Consider the following 19,454-nt stretch of genomic DNA (forward strand, 5'->3'; position numbering starts at 1 on the left):
AATGATGTGGTCTTATATATATGCCTTTTCCCCAGGTTCCATTGCTCCTGAACGAGATGAGCACTGCCGAAAAATGGATGAATCAATGTCAAAAGTAAAATAAGAATGAATGGAGACCAGAAAGTTTTGGCGCTATAATGGTGAGTACACAATTATTTAACGTGTATGAGAATTAACTCAACAGTGATTAACATTCAACAAGCCTCCTTCCATCACATTTGATCAAAGGGTGCTTTATTTTAGTTCTGTTATATATCTATATATATATATTTTTTTTTATCGTACAGTGGTTAACGTAGCCAAAAGAGGGAGGCCACGAATGTAGAGTAATCCTCTCAATCAGAGCACGGTCGTCTGAAAGCAAAGTTCTTGGCTGCTAGCCCACCTCATTACAGTTTGTGAATCACAAACCCGCATTAGGAGACGGTGCAGATAAGAGATAAAGATAAAAACGGCAATGTATCGAAACATAAGGCAAAAAGAATGTGATGCGCGCTTAACATCTCTTAAATGCTGTGTTGAGGATGAAGAGGCCAGGAAGAACTTACGAAATCCAAAGCAAGCAAAAAATGGCACAGCCAGGTTGTTAGTCTCCATTTTGTCCGTTTCTAAACATCAGCAACAAGACTCGAGAAACTCTTTGTATCCTTTCATGCTCCACTAACGTACATGATGTCAAACGGTGCACTGCTGAGATTCAGAAGGTTGGTTTTTTTTTTGTTTTTTTTGCCTGCAGTGCAAAAGAGTATAAACTTGAGGAAGACGAGCTCAAACTCCCCCAGTTCAATCGCCGAATGTAAAACATTCATCAACAAATGGCATATTTATTCAGGAGATGAATGGCCTGGTGTGGGTTTATGACGAACCAGACCGGTTAATAAATAATGGAGCTCAGCCTCGTGTTGCCAGACGCATTGCCACGGGAAAGAAGGCTGACACACATCTATCAAATTGATGAGGCTACTCAGCAGTCCCCAAATGGAGCAGCAGCCCAATCGAATACACAAATGCTGCAGTGATAGACAGCACACAAAGGAGAAGAGCCCCTAATGCTCCCATTTAACTCTTTTTTTTTTTATATTTCGAAATATCACAAGAGAGGAGAGTTCAAATAGAGTAGCAGGCCAGACACTGAATGCAGAGGCCCTCCCCTGTCAAACTCCTGTGGCGTGATCCCATCTAAGAGAGGAAGTAAACACAATGAGAAAAAAAAAAGAAGCACTGCCTCAATGCGAGATGGACGTTTGATCAGGGCAGACATGTTTAACACCCCGACAAGCACATTCGCTGGAGAAAGTCGAAAGGAGATGAGAGGCGATACGCTCTATTCTCACTGCTTCTTCTTAATGGCTGTAAAAGCATTGCGGTGTGGAAATAGGGCATCAAAAAAAGCCTGACTCGGCCAGCGCCCCATCAATCTGAAGAGAAGTGAACAGGCGACCCGGAGACACTCACGCTCGGGATAAAAACCAGTTGCTCCAATGAGCACGTGATGGGATGCTTCTCTGTAGGTCAGTGCCGTCGGGAAGGCGCTGAGACTAAAGTCGCTTCCCCACTGGGTCAGACTCGTAGAAAGGAACATTGTCTGAATGAACGTACATGGCAGATGTAGTCACAACAGTTTCTGCATCTTCTAAGCTATTTCCAAAAAGGACTTCTCCACCAGAAGTGAGCGTGTTCGCAAACTCTTGCCAAAGCGCCGCTTGTGCACTCTCTCCCCTTAGCAGCTGGCTGCCTGATTTCTAAATCAATTAAGGCGGCAAAGCTCGGATGTTAAAATGATTTATCCGCTTTAGGGAGCTGGGACTAAGAAATATTACAAGAACTGTTAAGATTAAAAGATGGTCGGGTTTTTCGCTTCCCTGTGCCAAGATGGGCTCTACGGTCTCCTCCCATCCGGGGTCACGCCGGACTCGTGCAGGGCTTGAGAACACGCCTTTGTCTCCTTCGCTATATGGACGAACAAAAGACACGACCGTGTTTGCGTGCAGAGGGGAGGGGGTTGCATAATGGCGATGATTGTGAGGCTGTGTGGAAAAGGTGGGCGTCAGTGCCGTTACACAAAACAAACCATTTTGGGAACGACTATATTGGCACTGTGCATGGTCTTGAGGGGGAGGAGCCAAATGGCACGCCATTGGAAGAGATAGTACAAGGTAATTAGTGAAACAACCTTTTTTTGTGTGTAAAAAGAGCAGGCCTAATTGTCCCGCTTCATTACTGCATGTTAATTAGATTGATCCTCGACCTGTGACAGGTTTGTGATACCTTCCAATACCATGACTGACATCGTTTAGTGCTTGGCCTAATGAATTACATCAATATGCCCAGGGCTGTAAAAAGAAAAAAAAAAAAAAAGCTTTTATACCCTTTTCTTAACATTTATAACTAAGTGGTATTATTTGAGACGTTTATGGAAAATTGACTTTTATACTTTTTTTTTTTTTTAAGCTGCCAAATTCTGGCAACTGTCAGTTGAACTTTCAAGCCACGGCCAAGCTACCCTGTCTCAAACACTACATGACATGGAAGCAAAAAGGTAAGCAGAGCTGCATTGACTTTTGCTAGCCACACGTGTTATAGCCAACCCGGGTTTTTTTTTTGTGATCTGTTAGATGTCAGCTATTTGCACCACATGCATCAATTTGCTACATTCTTTGGACTAGTATAATTGGGAATCTGTGCAGGCCTACTTTTCTCCATAGACAATCAATACAGGAAGCAAAATATGGACAGCTGTATCAATACAATCAATTTCTATCCCCCAGTCACCACACCCATCCGACCAAATGACTGAAAACACAATTCCACAGTCAAAACATCAATCCAGTCCGGAGGACTTCCTAAAATATGATGTTTACTACCAAAAACGATAAGCTCATTGATTCTAAAAGCCGGAGGATTACGAGCGGAAAATATTTCCCGTAATCTTCGAAATCCATTTGCGCAATCCGCAAACGACACTCGCTTCATTGTGTTCGACATACGCACCAGTCAAACTCAAGTCAGATGATGCAAGGTGAGTGAAATGAAATGATTCCCGGATGCGCATGGTTAAACCGCGATTAGAACCAGATGTGATTTGAAGTGGTGACAAAAGTGCTTTGCGAATACGAACGCTAGCCTGTGTGAAAAGCGTGAAGGTGCATGGCTCACAACACATATGCTCTGCTTGTGAGCACAATTTTCCGGGGGAGGGGGGGGGCAGATGGTTTAACCCTCAAGCTTTGCTTCATAAAATAGCTACAGCCCCTCACCGCCCGGGAGCAACAGATTGAATGTAGATACATGATTGCTTGCTGCTTTATGGAGTATCAAAATGGATGGCTCCGCGTATGGAGGTCTAACAAGGACAAGGTTCATAAAAAAGTAGCGCAAGCCGAATGGCTGACTGAACGAGCCAAACGTGAGCTCATAATCAGGTAGCTTTGACTGCAATATTTGGTTTCTAATCTGCTTTTGCAATGACCTAAAAGGCTTTTCGATCGGTGCCAAACGTACCGTAATGGGAGCAGTGCTGAAGCGAATCTTCCGCTTTGGAGGGACATCGTCTTTGTTTTCCTCCGGCAAACCAGGAATCTCGGTTACGTCGGCGCCAGGGTCGTAGACGAAATCTTCGTCGTCTCCATAGAGCTCGTCCTCGGGATCGGTGCAACTTTCCCCCCAACCCTGGTAGCACGCGTCTCCATCCGCGTTAAAAATCACCCGCTCGTTTCCGGTGTATTCCTCTTCGGGTTCCTCCGCTTGGTCTTTGGGAGAGTCCGGAGATGTGTCTTCTCTGGTAGGATCTTCTTGGCTTTCTTCGGCAGTTTTTGTGATTGGTGGATCAGGAGTCGCATCCTCAAAGGTTTTGTTGGTAATCACATCATTTGTACTTGTTGACCCATCATTAGGTTCCTCGATATATTGTGGTGTTTCTGAGTGTTTGTCATCTTCATCGCAGGAGCCATTGACCTGACTTCCATTAGATAGTTGTCTCTTATCAGCTTTATCCTGGGCTTCCTTGTCTCGAAAGATTAGCTTGCGCTCCACTGTCTCTGCCGCGGGACTCGAACTCAGAAGGTCATCGGCGGACACAGATGACGGGAACTTGCCCACTTTCCTGCTGCGATAAGTTCCACGATTTGGAGATTGTCGCGCATCGTCCTCACTGATATCCCCGCCTTGTCGATGGAATCCGTCCGGCGAGTACAAGGCCCGTCTGCTGACTCCCCTGAAGGGCATACCCTGGTTGTGTTGGTCGGCATTTTCAAAAACAGCGCTCAGTTGGCTAACAGTTGGCGACGACGCCTCCGTTCTGGAGCACAGCGAGTCCAGAGAGTCCGTACTGCCTCTGTTGGACCTGGCACCTCGGCAGTCATCGAGGTGCTCGTGGGAGCCCCTTTTCTCGCGTCCGTAAGAGTAGACTGGCGATTGGGACTGGTCACGTGAATGCTGTTCAAACAACTTCCTGGTTTCTGAGAACTTTGCTCCCGCACCGCCCACCCTTTCAGCCGATGAGGAATGCTGGAGTTTGATCACCGATCCATCCGCCTTGTTAATGAAGTTGGTTGGCTTGACCAGTTTTTGGGGTGAGGTATCATCTTGACCCCTTGATTTGACAGCCACACTTTCTGAGCCCATCTGCATGAACATGTCCTTAATGCGGCTGACGTGTGTGCCATACTGGCGGCCCCTCGGTTGCTTCCCCCGTTCGAGGTCCTTGGGCTTGGCATTTCCATCTGTTTGAGGCTTGTCGAAGGCCTTCTTGAGGGCCTGAAACTCGGCCCGGTAGGCATTGCGGTGCGGGGAGGCACTCCGGAGGCTGGTCCTCTCCCCCGTGGCCTCCGTCTTCAGCATTATGATGTCTTTGGATTCAGCGGGGGTGTCAGCATCGCCGTGGCCTCATTAGAACTCAGGACTGAGCGTTGGGGTTGACCTACTGCAACGTGTCAAATCTGGTCCAATCGATGCCGTTTTAGAATCCTCTCAGGCCTCTTCACACCTGCAGAGACAGAGGAATTCTATAAGGCTGCAGCATATATGGAAGACAGCCCAGCCATATTATCATGCAAAAAATGTAAACAACAACGAATCATTGCTGAGTTGAAGCTCAGATGTTTTCCTTCTCTAAATCTAGGCATGGGGCTTGACTGGACCATTGATCTAGTCTACCTTCCAATTCTAAAAACATAAAATCTCAGCGGAACCGTTATTAAAACCCACCAAAGTTGTGTTTCCTATTATTTATCTCAATTACTTATCTCATTTATATTTATATTTACGCATAATACCGAGCACTCAAAATGCAACCGCATCTTTTGTGTGCAACAGGAATGGAGTGCAACTGTAGTTAAATATTCCACACCACCACCCATTAATGTTTAATCCTGCTTTGCATTGCATTCCGCGTGTGGGGGGGACTCACACAATACATAGCCAAAAATGCATAGACTGGGCTAAGGCATGCGGCAGCGTGGTCTGAAATCGAAATGTGCTGATTTAATATTCATTGTTTACCATGCTCCTATCTGCTGTGTGCAATGTTATGTGCAAAAGTGGATGTTTGTTTAAATATAAATAACACTGCTGGTCCGCTCGGGCACAGAGTGCATTGCAGGGTAGAAAGTGAAGTTGCCTACATTTGATAATCATTTTAGATGAGACAAATGGGCGCTACGATGCACACCGCAGAGCAACAGTAAGACAGCTCGGGTTACCTTTATGTATTCGGAGAACACATGAAAATAAGTTGAACGCGTAAACAACGCCTCGGAGCAACCAAAACAAAAGATTCCCACTTACATTCGCGGCTTGGGCTCCGTTTGACGCGTGATGCACGAGTAGTGGAAGCTAAAGCACAAACACTGACGCTCTCGCCGCAGAACCTTTCGAAAGGCGCATTTCGATCCCACGCTTGTTCGGAGCGTCCCGGACGGAATGGCCTCCGCGGAGCCGTAGGTGAGGATGCACGCGATTGACTGGAGCGGCTATAGCGCCATTGCAGGCGGCGGGGTGATGCTGCCGCCTTCGCGATGGGGGTACCGGCGCAGTTGGACGCGCATCTCGCCGGAGCCTCTCGACTGCAGCGTCCACAGGGCGGCAGCGTCCCAAATCCTTCGGTAGTAGAGCAAAGTACGCGCACCTATTTTACAACGAAAGCCTTTTGGTGACGTAAAGGGCCGGTAAGGCAAGGTGTTAGAACCTGAAGCGCTGCAATGGTTTGCTCCGTTAAGCTGCTGCTGCGCGGTGGGCTGCAGTCTGGCACACACGCAGCTTCTGCAACTTCACACGCTGCCTGCTGCACATCATGAGTGGGTGGGGTAAACACGGTCAAGGACCACTAGGGCTAAGTGGGAAATCTAAAGGTTTCCCAAAGTTCTCTCAGTGACTTAAGCAGGATGGCTATGCAAATTAAAGGTGAAGTTGCAGTTTATTATCCATCCAGGCGCAAACTCAGATTCCAACCCAGGAGCTCTCAAAAGCTGCCCATTTGGGGAACATCATTAAGAATGTTCCAAATCAATTCCTGTAATACGAGCATTTCACACGCTTCATGAATGCTTTGACCTATATAGCCTAATAGTTGTTGTGACACATTCATATACAGTACAGTGTGAGATGTTGCTTAGCAACTTAAAAATAATCCTGAGGGTGAGAGAACAGAACAGCAATACACTGCCAATGCATGGGAATCAGCCTGGTGATGAAACACGAAATGTGTGCCATATGCATATGTTAGCTGTATCAAATAGTTCACGTTGTGGTTATTAACTACTCGGGAGTATTAGGGTTGAATGAAGGGGCCCCCGCAGCTTCGGCAGGGAGCCACAGGGCCAAAGCACGGCCATCTGTCTGTTGGGTCATTCTCTGCAGGGGGGCTGAATAGATTGTGGTTGACCGGGTCTCATACAGCTGCAGTTACGGCGTCTAACCACTCAATAATATGCAAATGTATAGGGAACCCCACCATTGTGCAAAATAGCATTTTCTGACTAGTTTGGAACAGCATTATACTACATAACAGAAAGTAGACGCTTAATAACAACTACTTTATGATGTTCCATGACATCATAATCATTAATTTGATGTTTTCATCCAAAATTCCAGAACTTATTCTCTGTTTGGAGCATGGAAATAAAAGCAAATAAGCCTATTAGGTGTGCATAACATTATTTGTTTCTGTTTTGGGGTTAATTGAGTGGCTTTTATTACCTATCTATAAAAGACGGAATAAGGCTACGATTTCGTAAAACACGGTTAAGAGTCTCCCTGCATTTGTTGAAGGAGTGCCGTATAGAATTTCATTTCCCTTTTTTGGAGTCAACCATCTTTTTCCATGCAGATGTGGAGCCAGTGAGAAGCCCTGCTGCGTGCTCCAGCCAAGCACGGAGGCGGAGGAGGAGGAAGGAATGCTGCAGGATGCTTTGTAGAATCATGGCTGTCATACCCACTGGCGACTCGGACACAAACATCTAGCTTCATGTGAGACTTACAAGAAGGACGACAACGCACCATGTCCGCCGCGGCCGTCGCGGTGTGCCTCGCCACGGGTATGTAACGATGAAGCGGTCCGAAATCTTACGTTTGATGCGTCTCCATGACAGTTAGCTAGCGAGCTAGCTGCTGAGTTAGCTTTGCGTGTCGCCACAGTGAAGGAGTCATGGAAAAAAAAGGCTCTTTAAAATAGCGCTTTTTGGGTGGAGCGCCTTCAAAAGCGTTTTGAACGTGCGGCTTCTACGTGGAGTATTAAACGTTGATGTCTTTGCTTGCGTCACGTTATGCATCGTTTGGATAACTATGCCTGTGTCATGACGTTTGTTTTGATTGAAGCTCATCATTGTCACGCTAATTAATGCAGTTATTATTATTTTTTTCGCCATAGTTTCTTTTTGGAATACATGGGCTTTCTTTGCACTTAATTATGGAATCTTGTAATGCACAAAGAGAGACACTATCAGTAGAACCCAAAGTTACTCAGCTAGAGCAAGCAAATTTGACCCCCCCTCCATCTTGGCACACTTCAAAACAAAAATGTCACAACAAACAGTGAATCACTGCTATTTGCAGAATAGGGACCGAGTCCTGCTGCATAAAGGCTCTAATTCCCAAAACATGACACAAGATCGCAACAAAGCCCTATTTTTTTTTTTTTTTCTCTTCCTAACGGATCCTCTAGTTGTTGACATTGTGTATGTCAGCAATGCCAGACAAATGACTTTACGTGAGGAAAATGTCCAAAAGAAGAGAACCATGGGCTGGAAGCAGAGAACAGCCTTGTCCAGCGATGGTGAGTGGGTGTGTGCAGTGACCCGCTGTTGCCCCCCTTCCCCTTCCTCGCTGTCATAACACAGTGTCATGCTCAACTGGACCCCCCCCCCCCCATTAATACTGGCATGAATGTTGACACTTGTTTGCCATCCCAATGCGTTGGTGTTCTTGCTCTAACAGTGCTTCACTCAGTTCCACTTGCCCTTGCAGAAAGTCAATTTTACCCCGAGAAACGGCATTGTTTCAGCTTACCTTTTCCAAGGAACATCAAATCTCTCAAACTCTTGCCCACTCTTGTCTTCTGCTATTGTTGTCTACTCGCGGAGACGCCGGCGACTTTCACTTCCAGGTTGTGAGCTCGCAAGTCATCGGCACAGGCGCAGTGACAAAGAGTTTTTCTGAACAGTGGCCATCTTTGTTTTCCTACGCTCCCCCAGCTGAACACCAAAGAAGCACATGCATTCCTTCTGACTGGAGCCGAGCGCCATGCACATATGAAGCTGAAGGCAATCCCTTTTTGGTTTGCACATCAGCTAGCTAGAGGCCTGTCTGCACCTGAGACCCGAGCTTGGACAGGATCATTGTGTTATGACATTTAATTAGGTCAATTGGCAACGGAATAGAAATTTTCTGCTCTAAGCAGACTGCTCCGTTTGTATCAAGTGTTAGTCATTAACCGGGAATGGATGATGTATTACGTAGTTACAGTAAGAGCTGCAGGTTGACCAATTGTGCTCACTTGAACATTTTGACCACACTGAATTTAGTAGACGAGCCACCACCACTTGACCATGAGTGCAAACTGGAGGCCCGTCGTTCTTTTGTGTGGTGAAGAAGTGCTGGGGCGCAGAAGGGAGAAGAATAGAACAGAATGTGTGCGCTTTGTCAAGGGCACCAACCACCGTGCGAGTTTTTAATTCTTGGTCTCGATAATGTCAGGGGGGGCCCGGCCCCTCTGTTGCTGTAAGAGGATTTGTCTCGCTTCGTTCACTCAAGCCGTCTTTGGAAAGATACAATCGCCAGCTGTGACATTCGCTACACCTGTATACTAGAAATGATATCTTGTTATTAAGAAATATCTTTTTTATTATTATCAAACCTGGCATCATTTATATAAGTAACGCCAGGTCAAGTGTCAAGCAAAAGGCCATCGATCGTAGCCAGCTGTGACCGAGCCCTCGGGGACTTCAGACATATGGCCGGGTCAACAACGTCTCTGTCAGATGTGGCCCCATTTAACATTCACGTTTAGTCTGGACTTCAACAGCTCCTCAGTGCTCTTTTAATACCGCCAAGCACTTCAGCCACCTTTCAATGCGTCCCCCTTCCATCATCCAAATTGTAACAGTGAGCCCTGATCTTTATCATTTTTTCAAACCTCTCAACAATGGAGATATCCTCTTTCATGAACGTGGATTAAAAGCTAAACCCTCGATTCGTTTTTTTCATTCGAATCTCATCGGGCGCTTCATTCAGTTTACATAAGGAGAGAGGGCTTAACATTCCCATTCATGTGCGACAGTGGCACTTGTGTCGGACACTGATGGCGTGTGGAGACAAATATATTTGAATCAAGTGGCAAAGCAGACACACGCATTCTATCTACTCTATGCCTGTCGTGCTGTGTGTCACTGTCCCCGGGCAAACATTTCTTTTTCCTCTTCCTTCCTTGTGCACTCAATCTCCCATGGCGATTAAAGAAAGGGTGCCCACCCACTGTGGAAGAGAGAAAAGGGCAAAAAGAGAGGCCAATCATCATGTAGGAAGATAAGTGCACTGATTAGGGGGAAGGGGAATAGCGAGGGCAAAAAGGGGCTAGCTTGGAAAAACAACAGAATTATCATGCAACGTATTAAGTATAGTTTTATCGTTCCTGCAAGTTGAAAAAAAACAAGTTACCGCAATAATATTGACTGTTTAAACGGTAAACTCTGTTTCAGTGATCACCATCCTGTCGAGGTCGCACGCCGAGCGTAACGTCTACCCTTCTGCCGGCGTGCTCTTCGTCCACGTCCTAGAACGAGAGTACTTCAAAGGGGAGTTTCCTCACTACCCGAAATCAGGTACAGCATAGAGTGACTTGGAATATTATACAGTTTGAGTGCTTTGCTGGCAACACTTCACATTTGAGCTTCATTGAGGTGCTGTCAGAACGTTGGCGTGCATCTATTGAAAGCTACTCCGCCTGTAGATGACGGCGCCAACGACCCCATCACTTTCAACACCAACCTGCTGGGTTACCCAGACCGACCCGGCTGGCTCCGCTACATCCAGAGGACTCCCAATAGCGACGGCGTGCTCTACGGATCCCCCACTGCTGAGCACGTGGGCAAGGCCACCGTCATAGAGGTGTGTTATCAATGCGAGAGGACGAAGAAATTGTTTTTATACTATTTTTCTTCTACTCAGTTGCGTAAATAAACCCTCCGTAAAACCTCATTTTGCTGAACTCAGCTGCTTTTCTTCAATTAGCAGCATGGTACAATGTTATGGTTTTAGTCGCCAGGCTTAATTCCATTATGCCATTTATGCTTTATTTGTAAGCTACTGTCGAAATTCTTTTCCCAAAAGGCTTAGCGGTCCCAGCATGTTCAGCGTTCCGGCTCGCTACGCCGGCCGGCCTCCGGAGCGGAGCCCGCGCCAGAGTTGCCATATAAGCTGCACTGATCTGATCTGAGCTTAAAGCCTCACCCCTGTGTGTTGCAGATTACCGCCTATAACCGACGCACTTTCGAGACAGCACGGAACAACTTGGTCATAAACATCATGGCCACTGAGGGTAAGCACCAGTGTGAGATCTTAGCGTACACACACACACACACACACACACACACAGATCCCCGATTAAATTCTGATGGCTAAATCGCTTCTGGAATGGTGTAATGAGCCCCTCTAAAAAAAAAAAGCATTAAATACTTATGTCATAATCAATAATTCATGAGGTAAAAACAGCAACAGAGCTCTTCGGGTCAATTTATTGCTCATTTAAACATGAGAAGGTTTGAAATACTTCCACCTATATTTTTTGTATTGCAGCTTGTTTACAATGTGTTTAAAAGTGTATTTAAATTAAACACGCTTCTTTCAAAATAGCCAGTACATCACATGACAATACAACTAAATCCATGAGTTGTATGTATTTACATAATATACAATTAGATTACATACATGAGCAGCTAACACATGTTGCTTAGAATTACATAAAAAACGCCATATTGTACCTAATCCTGCGCAGTCACGCCTCAACCAACACCTCACAAATGTGTGTCTGTACATTCACATCGTACGTCATTGACCACTCACATGAATGATCATCACTCCTATACGGTGATGTCGTCGACCATCTGGAGCCAAGGGAATCAGACGGCACCATAGCAAAGAGTCCGAATTAATGATGATAGCCGAGCCAGCGCGGCTTTTCGGATTAAAATGTGCCCTCATTCCCTTCACCGCTCCCTTCATAGAGTTCCCGCTACCCTACCAGGCCGAGTTTTACATCAAAAACATGAACGTGGAGGAGATGCTGGCCAGCGAGGTGCTGGGAGATTTCCTGGGAGCTGTGAAGAACGTGTGGCAGCCCGAGCGGCTCAACGCCATCAACATCACCTCGGCGTTAGACCGCGGAGGACGTGTGCCACTGCCTATTAATAACCTGAAAGAAGGGTGAGGATGTAGGAAGAATAGCACGGGCACAGCAGCCACAGCATGATAATCATTTTGAAAAAGGCTTCAAAGATGCTTTCGTTGCTGCTTGCGAGCTTCATGTCAAAGATGTATTGCTACAATGCTTGAACATGGAATGTTTTTATTCTCCTCCTTGCTGGTGTTTGTAGGGTGTACGTGATGGTGGGCGCCGATGTTCCTTTCTCATCGTGCCTACGTGAGGTGGAAAGCCCGCACAATCAACTGCGCTGCAGTCAGGAGATGGAGCCCGTCATCAGCTGCGACAAAAAGTTCCGAGCGCAGTTTCATATCGACTGGTGTAAACTCTCTCTGGTGCGGTGAGACATTCTGGTTCGCAAGGTCTATGCTTTTATTTTGATATGCTGTATTTTAATACAGGTTGACGTCAACAAAGTAGTCCCAGTTTACGTCACACGCCCTGAGCCGGGTCCAGGGGTGCTGCCTGAATTTGGGGAGTACAACCCCCCGTCGGAGTCTCTGAAGAGCCGGGACTACTTCACGGACTTCATCGTGACGCTGGCTGTTCCTTCGGCGGTGGCGCTCGTGCTCCTCTTGATGCTGGGCTACACCATGTGCTGCCGAAGGGAAGGGGTGTAAGTGTGCTCTGTAAACAAACAAGCCCAGCATTAATCCTCGATATCACAATCTGGATTATATTTGACTTCCTGTATCGTGCCTATCGTGCCTACCCATTACCACAAGATGGCGCCAAAGTAATACTTTTAACGCTTTGGCCTGAGCTCAAGAACAACCTGGGAGTTTTCTCTAATTCACAAAATTTAAACAGAATTATTCTTTGGAGGACGGTAGTTGCAGATTTACTGAATGATGTTGAGCGCAGAGGCAGGAGTTAGCAGCAAGTTAGCTCTAATCTGGATCGAAATGGCAGTTTTTCATCATCCGTCCATTTGTTGCCATGGCGATGACCACTCATTCACTGTGGCTATGTCACCTTTTGGGAGGCTCCACCCCATTGCCATCAATGTGTCCGTTTGAGTCTGTTATGACTGCTGTTGGTATATTTCATTCATCCCATCTTTGTTTTGTTTCTAGGAAAAAAAGAAACATGCAAACATCAGCGTAAGTGTTTTACCTCAGCTGTTTTTTTATGACCCCTTCGTTTTTCTGTCTTCCATGTTTCTTTTTCCATTATCATTCATATACACATCGGCAGTGTCATTCTTGAGGGCTGCTCCAAAATGTAGGAGGCAATATATGAAATTATGTAAAGGCACTTATGTATGTATCAAAATGATTTCATTGTAGGGGTTATTAGTTTAATTTGAATTTTTCTTAACTACTCTATTTTGAAATAAAAGGGTATAATAGAGATATTTTTCCACAGTGCATGCAAGGAGGCAGAGTGCAAATTACAATTTCAAAATTTGAATTATAGATTTTTATGAAAAATGATCTATACCAAAACCAATAACAGACTGTGTTGAATTTTGGGCTGTCCAGCATCCAGCTGGTCCACCACAGCTCCATTCAGAAGTCCACCAAGGAGATGCGCATCATGTCTAAGAACCGGGAAATCTCTTGGCCGCTCTCCACGCTGCCTGTCTTCAACCCGGTCAGCGGCGAGGTGGTTCCGCCCATCCACCCGGACAACTACGAGACGACCAGCATGCCCCTCATGCGGACGCAGACGTGAGTAGAGGAAACCTTAATCTTGTTTGTATTATTTTCTTTCTGTTTTAAACATACAAGTTCAGCTTAAGAGCTTGGAAGTGCCCCGTGATTTGGCCATAATGGGCTTGGAGCAAAGAACGATGTGATCATATGCTTTTTGCATGCCATTTAAGGCTCTTGCGGGTGAATTTCACACTCACCAAATGTCTTTGACTTCAGGAACCTGCAAAACCAGATTACCATACCGCAACAACAGCCATCAGGTTTGTTTGAATTGTCAATCATCATGTGCATGCATTGACATCAGTGTTACATGACTAAAACTACAATTTGCTTCTTTAAAAAAAGACCTTTCATATTCTGTTGCATGCCAGTAATACTCAGTGTGGTGCCCGCCTCTATTATTTCTTGAAAGTTGTCCTTAGCTCTTAAGTATTCTTCTGCTAGTACCAGACATAAATTCAGACAAGTGCGCCCCCTTGCTGTGTGTGTGGAACACTAATCCCTTTTTCTTTTTCACTGCTAACAAAGGAGATAGTTATGTCATGTCTACATTTCGAAGGTTGGAGGTAGGCAATGTTATCGACTTAGGTGGACTCTCAGTCCGAACGATCAATCAAGCACCAACGCTTTTGTAACTGTAAGCTAATAGAAAAAAAAAATTGTAACTGAAAATCTTTTCTCTAATTCTTTGTAGGTAAATGGTATTCCTGAGGAGAGGAAGGTGGCTGAAGCACTGAATTTGTGATCTGACTTGAGGTAGCTAGTCCCCACCCCCACTTCATAAAGGAAACTTAGCATCAATATACTTTTTATTACCACAACAGAGTTCTGCAAATGTCACTTTTTACTGATTGAGAGTATGTGCCAAATTATTTTTACTTCCTTTGCACACACACACGGGGCCCTCTTGAAAAAAAATGTGCGTTATACATTAAATGTAAGGTGTCACGTCAATAAATTCATTCCGAGAAATGCTTTTCTTTTTTGCGGCCCAGTAGAAAATCAAAAACATGTCTTTTGAGACAACTAAAGCCAAAACTGTGCATTTTATGACGTTTCATTGTTATGTACAGCAGAATAAAAGCATTTATAAATATGGATACATTTCACATTTTAAGACATCACAAAAATTATGTGTAACAAATTTCATAAGAGTATAAATAGTTGTTGCTTTTACACTACCGAAATGGAACAATTAAGGGCGGAGAGCCAAAGTACCGCTGTTGAAGAGTAAAGAAAACATTGCGTTTAAATCTTAATTGAGGACTCCGCAATAACACCGAGGCTCAACAATAACGTGGTGACTGACGTTATCTCATTACAAATACAAAATGCAACCTCCAAAATCATTTGCTTTAGGTAAAGCTCGTACAACACACGTTCATATCGTGACAAAAATATTTTGATTTTCTTAATAGACATCTGCTCGGGTGCAGAGAATTAGCTGCACGTGGACTCAGTCAGCAATGAGCGTCATTAAATAAAAGTGCTAAATCCTGCATTGGAGAGGGCAGGTGACAAAAAAAAACAAGCAAATATAAAATATTAACAATTTGTGTTTTAGCCCAGTCAGTGCATGTTGGTGACTACGTACATGTATGTACGAGTCAGTAGAGGAAAGCTGCATGTTGAAATTGAGTCAGGATGTTAGATGTGCTGACCAACCAGTGCATGTTCTACCACAGCTCTGAGGAAGATTTAAAAAAAATAATAATTAAAAACATTGTGTCATCAATCAAATCGACTACTTTCTTCACTTGGAGAGCGCGCGAAAAGTACAAAATAAGAGTATAAAATATACGCTTAATTTTAAATAAATACTGTACATATCACGTAAAATTTCAGAGCTACAGCAGGTGACCACAGTACAGTACCTTTTAGCACAGGATTACTGACGAAAAAAATAAAAACATTAGCAAAAGGGGAAGTCTGTATTTTGATCAGAAGAGCTAAATGTTGGTCCTTAGTATTTCAATTCAAATACTGTACAACACAATTGTGAAACTAGAAAGCTGTTGCGTTTTGTTCAAGATGTCCGTCGGATGTGGAGTCATTTTGCTTTTAGCTCGTTGGATGGACGGAGAGTTGAGAGACCGCTCCGGTGCTGAACGAGAACTTCTGAAACAGCAGGTCCTTTTTTTCATTGATGGTTTGTTTTTGTACCTTTGCAATGTGAAGGTAGGTGTACAGCAATTGCTGTGTGAAAGGAGGAAAAAAAAAGTTTTCTTTTGGCCATTGTTCTTCAGTGTTCGACTATTTCAGCAGTCAAAAGGTGTTCAAGGAACAACAGGCAGTCTTGGGCGTGGCGGCGACTCAGGTGCTTTGTCGCGCCCTGGCAATAAAAAGGGTGAGCATAGCCAGAACAAGCACACAGCCCAACCTCTTGAGGAGCGTCGTGGTGTCTTTAGGTATGACCACCTGGGCCAGGTCGTTGGTGATGAGCGAGATCTCGTGGGCGACGCACACAAAGATAAACGTGCTGACCAAGATGTTGAGCGACGGGCTGCCCGGAATCAGGATCAAGATGCCCTTGGTGTCTGCAGCCAGCCAGATGTGATACTGGCAAATGAACAGCTGGGGGAGACAAAACACTTGGTGGGAGGAATTGACTTGTTGGATAATACATGACCCAGTTGTTAGAGGGTGTGCACACTAGTGCAACAACATTGTTTAGTTGAACAGGATGCAGGTAATACTGCAAAAAGTTTTGAATGATCACATAGCTAAAGATGTGTACAGTTTTTATATCTACTACAATTGTATGCTCTTTTTATTCTTTTTAATTCTCACTTTGCGTCATAGCAAATAATTGAGCTCGAATGAAGCATTTCAAGGGCGTCTCACCTCCAAGGAGATTTTTCCAAACCAGGCAAAGAAGGAGCTATAGATGGAGCGGGCGTAGCCGGGAATGTTCCGGATTAGAACGAAAGCCAAGATCTGTGTGTGGGTGAGAGCACATTCTTTTTGTCTTCAAATTACATGACCCAAAAAAAAAAAAAAAAAAAGGCGAAATGAATATACCTGCAGTACGGAGATGTACGGATGCATTTCGTTACACTCGGATTTGCTTTTGCAACCGCTGGCCCACACGGAATATGTCTGGAATGAGAGGAGACAAGTTGGTTGACATTGTTATTTTTCTTTACAGGTGAGGCGACAAGATTTACTGGGGATAGTTTCGTCATAGACAAAGACGGGTTTTTTTTTCATGAGGTGTATACAGATTGAAGGAGGCCAATCGTAAGAGCTTTTAAGGCCCTTGTGATCCGTTTTAAGGCAACTCATTCACTATGAAATATGCAGAGTTGGCATTTGGGCCATCGCAATCAAAATGTTGATATGCAGGTGCATCTACAAAACGGTGAGCGCTCTTACGACAAAGGTGATGATGGAGAGGAAGAAGAGCGGGTTGGCAATCCAGGCAGAGAACAGAGCTTCCCCTTTGCCTTCGGACAGCACCTGGCGCTTCTGCAGCACCAGGTAGACAAAGGCGAACAGCATGCCATAGATCACCGCCTGCCACGTGACAACAAGTTGGACCCGGCAGGCTGGAAAATGACATTTGGCTTGCAAGTGTTTAAACGTACAAATCTGTCCAGCTTCCATCTGAAGCCCCACTCGTAGACGCTTCCGTTGACTTCAAAGAGCATGGAAAAGGGCCAACTTGAGAAGATGCCGTTGAAGAACTCCTATGAACACGAAGAAAAGTGGTGTAAAAGTTCTTTTTGAAGGTTCCAAATGGATGACGTGAACATGCGGCTCACCTGTGAGTATGCCATGACGCAGATGAACAACAGAAGGACCAGAAACTTGGCGACGATACCAAGATGCCACATGTTGTTGGCTGCACGATTGAAGAAAGCCGTAAGTTTAAAATGCAACGCGTCTCCAAGAGGGCTGAGCAATTCATCGAATTCAAATAGACATCTCAATGTAGTACAATGCAATTTCCAAATTGGCTCAGAGCCCGAACGCTTACCGCTGGCCCTCTTCTGCAGGATTTGAGGCCACATGGCCATCATGCCATAGATGACGACGAACCAAAAGCTGACCAGTGGGACAAAGTAGTAGAACTGGTAGGGCCTGTCCATCACCACGCATAACACCAACACGAGAAAGTTCAGACGAAAAAGCACCTGCGGGACGAAGAAGGATTCATTCAATAAGATTGCATATTGAATTTGTCTTCTGTTCGTTCTTCTGACGACAGTACTTCCACCCTGTGTCGTCTCACCTGGCACACCCGATACAGTCCAAAGTCTCCTTTGAGCCAAAAAAAGGTGAAGTGGCCGTAGCCTGTCTGGAAAAGGTAAGCAGCCACCAGCACCCGTACGTGCATGTACACAGGAATGAACTGAAAGGCACGAGACCTATTTAGTGAAGTCTCGGGATGAGATGTGCTAGAAAAAAGAAGTTAGGAACTCACAGCGCTGGCTCCAGACATGTGATAGATGAGGATGACGAGCTGCATCCAGCCCTTCCACTCGTCCGTTTGCTCTCGGTTAAGCAACCGGGTCTGTGTGGGCAAAACTTGAACTTCACTTCAAAATAATCATCAAGTTCTTTCATGGAAAGTCAAACAAAGGAGGTGGCACATCTCAAGAGCGATTAGCAGGGACAGAGATCTTACCTCTTTGCTGTTGTCACTGTAGAACACCCCCAGGACAAAGATGTAGATGAGCGGGATGAAGAACGTCAAGTGCGTGTAGAACTTCTGCTCCTTCATGAACAAGTCGGCCCGATCGCAGAGGTAAAAGTAGGTCATGATGACGCCGATCCTGCACACGGCCTGGAACGGCGCCTTGACACCCGGCGGGGCCACGGCGCTCGCCGGCTTCTTCTCATCCAGGCTCTCCACGTCGGGCGGCACGGGGCGGTGGTGGCGTTTGTTGCCGAGGACGCAAAAGCCCAGGAGAATGAGGGCGGAGGCCACGAAAAGGCAGGCGGCGAGTTTCTGAAGGAGGTTGGGCGACGCCACCGTCTGGCAGCAGGAGCCGTCGATGGGTCTCTGGAGCTTGTTGCACACGGCGTTCATCAGCACCATGGCTCCCTAAAACAACTGCAGATGACTTTTGGCCACACGTGGAGTATTATCCAGTGAGTTGCTTTGTTCTAATGAACACTTACAATATCCCTGGCGCCTTCAGGTATGTGCAGTCCATCATCTGACTGCTCAATGGTCTCCAGCGCCGCCATGCGCGAGGCGGCCAGCAGCTTGACCAGCGACTTGTTGTTCCGCTTTGCGGTATCAAGTGCGTCCACCGCCGCTTTGTTATAGAGTTCCAGCTGTTCATTGGTAATTACCTTCCGGTCCTTCCTGAGTACCTCCTCATTAACCGGTTCTGAAAGGAAATGACATCATAGCGTGCGTAGATGCAACTCAATTGATCCAACGGTCATATTTCGAGGCTTTGCTAACCTTGTAGGACCCAGTAGACCTCCCCGCGCCGGGCCAGCCTCTCCAAGTAACCAGCCATGGCGGTCACGTTGACTTTGTACTGCTTTAAAGTGTCACTGCTGCCACCGTGCAGCTTAATGGACCACTGTGCATGTGAACGGAGACAGAAAGAATGAAGAGCGACTCTCATGCCGCCTTGTTTTCAGGAACATACCGTTGCAGCACCGAGGATGACAACATCAGGCGTTGCCGAGCCTTCCTGCAAGACACCCCGCCGCGTTACAAGATGCTGTGGCTGACTTAACGTTCCACAAGGTTAGAACATCCTCACTTACACGTGTCCATGATATCAGACGCTCCTTCATGGAGTTATTCGCCTCTGGATACCACAGGAAGTCCTTCACACACACAAAGAGAGGCGGATGTTTAGCACTTCCCGTCACATGTTGGCACAGCTCATCTCGAATAAATAGAATCTACAAAAAAA

General features: G+C 45.7%; 3 protein-coding genes and 1 long non-coding RNA gene across 12 annotated transcripts in view; 2 read left to right on the forward strand and 2 right to left on the reverse strand.

Annotated features, from left to right (window-relative positions):
- Nucleotides 1-8,663, reverse strand: part of ppp1r9a (protein phosphatase 1, regulatory subunit 9A) — a 23,938-nt gene extending 15,275 nt beyond the window's left edge. For 2 of the 8 annotated variants that reach the window (XM_088364545.1, XM_088364537.1), the window contains exons 1-2: nt 7,495-7,671; nt 3,502-4,984 (exon numbers count right to left, since the gene is read on the reverse strand). In XM_088364545.1, coding sequence (XP_088220671.1) covers nt 3,502-4,839 — 1,338 coding nt within the window. In that variant the 5' untranslated portion in view covers nt 4,840-4,984; nt 7,495-7,671. Of the gene's footprint in view, nt 1-3,501; nt 4,985-5,784; nt 6,242-7,475; nt 7,688-8,502 lie in introns of those variants that run through there. The other 6 variants (XM_088364540.1, XM_088364541.1, XM_088364542.1 and 3 more) reach the window with 6 other exon arrangements.
- sgce (sarcoglycan, epsilon) lies at nt 7,382-14,669 on the forward strand. 2 transcript variants are annotated; one of them, XM_088364553.1, is made up of 13 exons: nt 7,389-7,532; nt 8,159-8,269; nt 10,191-10,313; nt 10,442-10,599; nt 10,957-11,029; nt 11,715-11,913; nt 12,084-12,246; nt 12,313-12,527; nt 12,988-13,014; nt 13,396-13,584; nt 13,786-13,829; nt 14,098-14,135; nt 14,264-14,669. In XM_088364553.1, the coding sequence occupies exons 1-13, from the start codon at nt 7,496-7,498 to the stop codon at nt 14,312-14,314; spliced, it is 1,428 nt and encodes a 475-aa protein (XP_088220679.1). In that variant the 5' UTR covers nt 7,389-7,495; the 3' UTR covers nt 14,315-14,669. The 2 variants fall into 2 exon arrangements, with proteins under 2 accessions (XP_088220680.1, XP_088220679.1); XM_088364554.1 differs by lacking the exon at nt 8,159-8,269 and having other exon boundaries at nt 7,382-7,532; nt 14,264-14,541.
- casd1 (CAS1 domain sialic acid O acetyltransferase 1) overlaps nt 14,366-19,454 on the reverse strand; it is a 6,936-nt gene continuing 1,847 nt past the window's right edge. Inside the window, exons 5-18 of the mRNA XM_088364548.1 lie at nt 19,303-19,365; nt 19,182-19,226; nt 18,989-19,112; nt 18,697-18,911; nt 18,200-18,619; nt 17,996-18,085; nt 17,804-17,923; nt 17,549-17,705; nt 17,334-17,413; nt 17,157-17,258; nt 16,945-17,085; nt 16,591-16,668; nt 16,414-16,506; nt 14,366-16,143 (exon numbers count right to left, since the gene is read on the reverse strand). Coding sequence (XP_088220674.1) covers nt 15,883-16,143; nt 16,414-16,506; nt 16,591-16,668; nt 16,945-17,085; nt 17,157-17,258; nt 17,334-17,413; nt 17,549-17,705; nt 17,804-17,923; nt 17,996-18,085; nt 18,200-18,619; nt 18,697-18,911; nt 18,989-19,112; nt 19,182-19,226; nt 19,303-19,365 — 1,989 coding nt within the window. The 3' untranslated portion in view covers nt 14,366-15,882. The remainder of the gene's footprint in view (nt 16,144-16,413; nt 16,507-16,590; nt 16,669-16,944; nt 17,086-17,156; nt 17,259-17,333; nt 17,414-17,548; nt 17,706-17,803; nt 17,924-17,995; nt 18,086-18,199; nt 18,620-18,696; nt 18,912-18,988; nt 19,113-19,181; nt 19,227-19,302; nt 19,366-19,454) is intronic.
- Nucleotides 17,551-19,454, forward strand: part of LOC148379865 (uncharacterized) — an 11,128-nt gene continuing 9,224 nt past the window's right edge. Inside the window, exons 1-5 of the long non-coding RNA XR_015854818.1 lie at nt 17,551-17,645; nt 17,780-17,878; nt 18,222-18,319; nt 18,419-18,666; nt 19,174-19,282. This is a non-coding gene — a long non-coding RNA (uncharacterized LOC148379865). The remainder of the gene's footprint in view (nt 17,646-17,779; nt 17,879-18,221; nt 18,320-18,418; nt 18,667-19,173; nt 19,283-19,454) is intronic.

This window comes from Syngnathus floridae, chromosome 21 (assembly GCF_059516105.1).
Source record: "Syngnathus floridae isolate MCC-2025c chromosome 21, RoL_Sflo_1.0, whole genome shotgun sequence".
NCBI lineage: Eukaryota > Metazoa > Chordata > Actinopteri > Syngnathiformes > Syngnathidae > Syngnathus > Syngnathus floridae.